The 6,891-nt window shown below is 43.3% G+C and overlaps 1 protein-coding gene across 3 annotated transcripts in view; it reads right to left on the bottom strand.

Annotated features, from left to right (window-relative positions):
• The window catches only part of prdm10 (PR domain containing 10), a 70,805-nt gene extending 68,280 nt beyond the window's left edge, over window positions 1–2,525 (bottom strand). For 2 of the 3 annotated variants that reach the window (XM_082956530.1, XM_082956532.1), the window contains exons 1-2: window positions 2,472–2,525; window positions 508–668 (exon numbers count right to left, since the gene is read on the bottom strand). In XM_082956530.1, the coding sequence (XP_082812656.1) occupies window positions 508–579 (72 nt within the window). In that variant the 5' untranslated portion in view covers window positions 580–668; window positions 2,472–2,525. Of the gene's footprint in view, window positions 1–507; window positions 669–2,377 lie in introns of all 3 variants that reach the window. The other variant, XM_082956531.1, reaches the window with a different exon arrangement.
• Window positions 2,526–6,891: the final 4,366 nt, after the last annotated feature.

Below are 6,891 nucleotides of genomic sequence, written 5' to 3'. Positions count from 1 at the left end.
TCTGACTCTGGGTCAGTAGATAAAGGACCTCATCTGACTCTGGGTCAGTAGATAAAGGACCTCATCTGACTCTGGGTCAGTAGATAAAGGACCTCATCTGACTCTGGGTCAGTAGATAAAGGACCTCATCTGACTCTGGGTCAGTAGATAAAGGACCTCATCTGACTCTGGGTCAGTAGATAAAAGGTCCTTATTGCTAAAAATCCAGCAGTATCCCTTTAACCATTAGTGAGGGAAATGCAAAACTGACCGAAGATCAGCATCTAGGGGCAACGTCACCCTACTTGTAAGACATGAGAGAGTACAGAAGAGGTGTCAAACTCATTCCACTGATGGCAGAGTGTCTGCAGGTATTTCCTTTAATTAACACAACCAGGTGAGTGGAGTTCCTTACTAATCAGTGACCTTAATTCATCAATAAAAAGGTACAAGGGTGGCGTGAAACCCCATCGACACACTGCCCTCCGTGGAATGAGTTGGACGGGTGTAGAGGACTGTAACAGTCACCTGAGTGGTGTTCCCTGATTCACTGTTCCCAGCCTGGTTCCACACAGGGGATGTTTCCTGCTTGGTCTCCATGGCTGCAGCCGGGAACCGGTTACCACGGTCACCACCTGATCACACCAACCTCACGCGGCTGCTTGCTGGCAGCTCCAGGATTAGATAGACTGTACCGACGATCACATGGCAACCACAGAACAGAGAGTTAGACTGTACCGACGATCACATGACAACCACAGAACAGAGAGTTAGACTGTACCGATGATCACATGACAACCACAGAACAGAGAGTTAGACTGTACCGATGATCACATGACAACCACAGAACAGAGAGTTAGACTGTACCGACGATCACACGACAACCACAGAACAGAGTTAGACTGTACCGATGACTGATGATCACACGTTAACCACAGAACAGAGAGTTAGACTGATTACTGATGATCACATGACAACCACAGAACAGACTGTACCGATGATCACATGACAACCACAGAACAGAGAGTTAGACTGATTACTGATGATCACATGACAACCACAGAACAGACTGTACCGATGATCACATGACAACCACAGAACAGAGAGTTAGACTGTACCGATGATCACATGGCAACCACAGAACAGAGAGTTAGACTGTACCGATGATCACATGACAACCACAGAACATAGAATACCTGGTTTAAAAACTCTGACGACAGGGATGGAAGTTAATGAGGGAAATATATTTTCTCTTTGTTTTGACAAATTAGCCATTTCTAATGTGGAAATGAGACGGTAATATTTTTTTACAAAGCACATTACATTGCAAAAAAATGCATGGATGCAAATAAATTGTTTATAACCGTCTGCTAATGCCGTTTGTTGATTAGCTACAGTAACTATATGACTTGTGGTTACAAACGTATGAATAGGTTGTTCTCTCATTCCAGAAATGCATTCAGAGCAACTACAAGTATCTTTCTGTTTCATTTATGAACAGGCATTGATTGCATAATGATAGCACCGGACCACTGTACATAGAATAGTCTAGTTGAGAGAGGACAGGGCTGTGTATTTCAGCTGTGTTGGACTGCGCCCTTGTACAATGAGATCAACCTATATTAGCTAGCTTAGCTTTTATTGCTAACCATGTAAAACTATCAGAGGGGGAAATATAGTGATATTAAATATTTGGGATGGTTAGCTTGCTAGCTAGCATTCCATTGACAGGGCTAAAAAAAAAAAACGAAAAAAAAAAACCCATTACCCCCCCAAAATAAAGCAGCATGCCGGGTTTTATCGCAAAGAGCAGTCAAACTAACCACTCTATGGGGGTAGGACAGAAACACCGCGGAAAGCGCGCAATGAAAATGGAGTCAAAACCGGATCATTATGCAACGATAACGCGCAATGTGTAAAATTATATTATTTTCCTAGTTTAAACACATATCGCTCGTATCGTATATATTCGGTGTATTTCCCCCCCTTTTGTTTTGACCCCTCTGCTTATCGGTTCCAACCGGACCATACCACAAAAAACAACGCTGCAGAAACCCAAAAACCTCAACCCCCGCATTATCACATTTAACACTAATGTATAACCGACCTTGAAAATGTACACGACATAACGGATCCATAACATTAGTAATACTTTATTGTATTTAATAAATAGTCTATAATTTATCGGGGACTTAAATATTTGTGTTAGATCTACCCGTCCCCCCTTTCTAGTTGAGCCGAGCCTGGAGCTGCCGGAGAACAAGGAAGAAGAGAGGCTCCATTTTGGGTGGGACTAAAACAACAACAACTACATTTTTGAAGCGACCAAACGAAAAATATGTCTATTTCTATCGATATAAATATGTTATTCGGTAACGAGATTTTGATTGATACTTACAAAGAGATGATCTAGAAATGAAGACTTTTTGAAATGAAGTAGAAATTCTCCCGTGTTTTGATATATTTAATGAAAACGTTGAAGTTGTCCTTACCTCAGAATGGTAGCTGCAGAGGTGGCCGCGTTGCATATATTACCATATTCTACCTAGCAACTCGCCGAGGCCTGTGTGGCGATTGGTGGAATATTATTTGAGTGACAAAAATTAAAACCTAAACGTATCTATTTGTACGTCACCTTTATTTATGTCAACTTTTACTTCCCCCCCCCCAAAAAAAATTACTTTGATATAATATGTTTTCAAGTTTTAATGTCACATTCACAAGTACAGTGAAATGTACTTGATATAAAGTATTGATGGGTTGCAGATTTCAATCAATGTTCACTCTAAATGTATTGTGCATACCAAGGGTCAATGAATTTCGACCAAATTAAAAAATATATATAATAACGGATCAAAGCTACCCAATTCAAATTAACCTAAGTTTTTATCACATATATCACTTAAGGTAGTTTATTTAAGAAAGGTGCTATTCGGGGCGTTCCTGCATTTGTAGTAAATCCCTCTTTATACTTGTGTTTGTCTATTTTTAAACTAAGAGAGGCGGGGTGGTCCAGTGTGGTAGGTGGCGTTAATGCACAGCGATGTTGGATGCCTTCCGCCGATAAACCCTACAGAAGAAGGGACGCGGTTTTATGACTAAATTATAATTATTTTCTATTTATTTAACCTTTATTTAAATTGAACAACTTGGAAAACGATGTCACGGAGGAAAATCTATTGGTTGCTGGGGTTTTTAAAGGGACCCAAGCCAATCTTATCTGTAAACATATCTGTCTAATCTTGCCATGGGTTTGTAGCACCTTATAAAAACAGATTTCGTCTCCTATGTGAGCTAAAGGACTAGAGACTCATTAACACTGCACATGAATCAGAGCAAATAACTACTCTGTCTGGCATGACTTCCTCCACCCACTGCAAGGCCAACAGTATGGCCATCAGCCCCATTGTGGATACAGCCAGATTATCTATTTTTCGTTTCCTGACTTCTACCCACATTCCTGCACTACAAACGCTGACCCAGCACATCCTGTCCTTGGATCTTTTGAACCATCTGTGTAAATGGACACAACATCCTGATACACAGTATCCAGATGTCTATTAAACCAATCAGATGGATCAATACCCTCCCTATCTTTCTGTAGTCCAATCAGATGGATCAATACCCTCCCTATCTTTCTGTAGTCCAATCAGATGGATCAATACCCTCCCTATCTTTCTATAGTCCAATCAGATGGATCAATACCCTCCCTGTCTTTCTGTAGTCCAATCAGATGGATCAGCACCCTCCCTGTCTTTCTGTAGTCCAATCAGATGGATCAACACCCTCCCTATCTTTCTGTAGTCCAATCAGATGGATCAATACCCTCCCTATCTTTCTATAGTCCAATCAGATGGATCAACACCCTCCCTATCTTTCTGTAGTCCAATCAGATAGATCAATACCCTCCCTGTCTTTCTGTAGTCCAATCAGATGGATCAATACCCTCCCTATCTTTCTATAGTCCAATCAGATGGATCAATACCCTCCCTATCTTTCTGTAGTCTCTCCAATCAGATGCATCAATACCCTCCCTATCTTTCTGTAGTCCAATCAGATGGATCAATACCCTCCCTATCTTTCTATAGTCCAATCAGATGGATCAACACCCTCCCTGTCTTTCTGTAGTCCAATCAGATGGATCAATACCCTCCCTATCTTTCTGTAGTGCAATCAGATGGATCAACACCCTCCCTATCTTTCTGTAGTCCAATCAGATGGATCAATACCCTCCCTATCTTTCTGTAGTCCAATCAGATGGATCAATACCCTCCCTATCTTTCTGTAGTCCAATCAGATGGATCAATACCCTCCCTATCTTTCTGTAGTCCAATCAGATGGATCAACACCCTCCCTATCTTTCTGTAGTCCAATCAGATGGATCAATACCCTCCCTATCTTTCTGTAGTCCAATCAGATGGATCAATACCCTCCCTATCTTTCTGTAGTCCAATCAGATGGATCAATACCCTCCCTATCTTTCTGTAGTCCAATCAGATGGATCAATACCCTCCCTATCTTTCTATAGTCCAATCAGATGGATCAATACCCTCCCTATCTTTCTATAGTCCAATCAGATGGATCAATACCCTCCCTATCTTTCTGTAGTCCAATCAGATGGATCAATACCCTCCCTATCTTTCTGTAGTCCAATCAGATGGATCAATACCCTCCCTATCTTTCTATAGTCCAATCAGATGGATCAATACCCTCCCTATCTTTCTATAGTCCAATCAGATGGATCAATACCCTCCCTATCTTTCTGTAGTCCAATCAGATGGATCAACACCCTCCCTATCTTTCTGTAGTCCAATCAGATGGATCAATACCCTCCCTATCTTTCTATAGTCCAATCAGATGGATCAATACCCTCCCTATCTTTCTGTAGTCCAATCAGATGGATCAATACCCTCCCTATCTTTCTGTAGTCCAATCAGATGGATCAATACCCTCCCTATCTTTCTATAGTCCAATCAGATGGATCAATACCCTCCCTATCTTTCTATAGTCCAATCAGATGGATCAATACCCTCCCTATCTTTCTGTAGTCCAATCAGATGGATCAATACCCTCCCTATCTTTCTGTAGTCCAATCAGATGGATCAATACCCTCCCTATCTTTCTGTAGTCCAATCAGATGGATCAATACCCTCCCTATCTTTCTATAGTCCAATCAGATGGATCAATACCCTCCCTATCTTTCTGTAGTCCAATCAGATGGATCAACACCCTCCCTATCTTTCTGTAGTCCAATCAGATGGATCAACACCCTCCCTATCTTTCTGTAGTCCAATCAGATGGATCAACACCCTCCCTATCTTTCTGTAGTCCAATCAGATGGATCAATACCCTCCCTATCTTTCTATAGTCCAATCAGATGGATCAATACCCTCCCTATCTTTCTGTAGTCCAATCAGATGGATCAATACCCTCCCTATCTTTCTATAGTCCAATCAGATGGATCAATACCCTCCCTATCTTTCTATAGTCCAATCAGATGGATCAATACCCTCCCTATCTTTCTGTAGTCCAATCAGATGGATCAATACCCTCCCTATCTTTCTGTAGTCCAATCAGATGGATCAATACCCTCCCTATCTTTCTATAGTCCAATCAGATGGATCAATACCCTCCCTATCTTTCTATAGTCCAATCAGATGGATCAATACCCTCCCTATCTTTCTGTAGTCCAATCAGATGGATCAACACCCTCCCTATCTTTCTGTAGTCCAATCAGATGGATCAATACCCTCCCTATCTTTCTATAGTCCAATCAGATGGATCAATACCCTCCCTATCTTTCTGTAGTCCAATCAGATGGATCAATACCCTCCCTATCTTTCTGTAGTCCAATCAGATGGATCAACACCCTCCCTATCTTTCTGTAGTCCAATCAGATGGATCAATACCCTCCCTATCTTTCTATAGTCCAATCAGATGGATCAATACCCTCCCTATCTTTCTGTAGTCCAATCAGATGGATCAATACCCTCCCTATCTTTCTGTAGTCCAATCAGATGGATCAATACAGCGAACAGTTTTGACTGGGCTGAGCGGGAACTGTGCTTCCTCAGAGGTAGGGAGGCGAGCAGGCCAGAGGTGGATGAACGGAGTGCCCTTGTTTGGGTGTAGGGCCTGATCAGAGCCTGAAGGTACGGAGGAGCCGTTCCCCTAACAGCTCCGTAGGCAAGCACCATGGTCTTGTAGCGGATGCGAGCTTCGACTGGAAGCCAGTGGAGAGAGCGGAGGAGCGGGGTGACGTGAGAGAACTTGGGAAGGTTGAACACCAGACGGGCTGCGGCGTTCTGGATGAGTTGTAGGGGTTTAATGGCACAGGCAGGGAGCCCAGCCAACAGCGAGTTGCAGTAATCCAGACGGGAGATGACAAGTGCCTGGATTAGGACCTGCGCCGCTTCCTGTGTGAGGCAGGGTCGTACTCTGCGAATGTTGTAGAGCATGAACCTACAGGATCGGGTCACCGCCTTGATGTTGGTGGAGAACGACAGGGTGTTGTCCAGGATCACGCCAAGGCTCTTAGCACTCTGGGAGGAGGACACAATGGAGTTGTCAACCGTGATGGCGAGATCATGGAACGGGCAGTCCTTCCCCGGGAGGAAGAGCAGCTCCGTCTTGCCGAGGTTCAGCTTGAGGTGGTGATCCGTCATCCACACTGATATGTCTGCCAGACATGCAGAGATGCGATTCGCCACCTGGTTGTCAGAAGGGGGAAAGGAGAAGATTAATTGTGTGTCATCTGCATAGCAATGATATGAGAGACCATGTGAGGATATGACAGAGCCAAGTGACTTGGTGTATAGCGAGAATAGGAGTGGGCCAAGAACAGAGCCCTGGGGGACACCAGTGGTGAGAGCACGTGGTGCGGAGACAGATTCTCGCCACGCCACCTGGTAG

Source organism: Salmo salar, chromosome 09 (assembly GCF_965601325.2).
Source record: "Salmo salar chromosome 09, fSalSal1, whole genome shotgun sequence".
Taxonomy (NCBI): Eukaryota; Metazoa; Chordata; class Actinopteri; order Salmoniformes; family Salmonidae; genus Salmo; species Salmo salar.
Note: the sequence above shows the minus strand (reverse complement) of the source record. Positions and strands in the feature narration are given on the sequence as shown.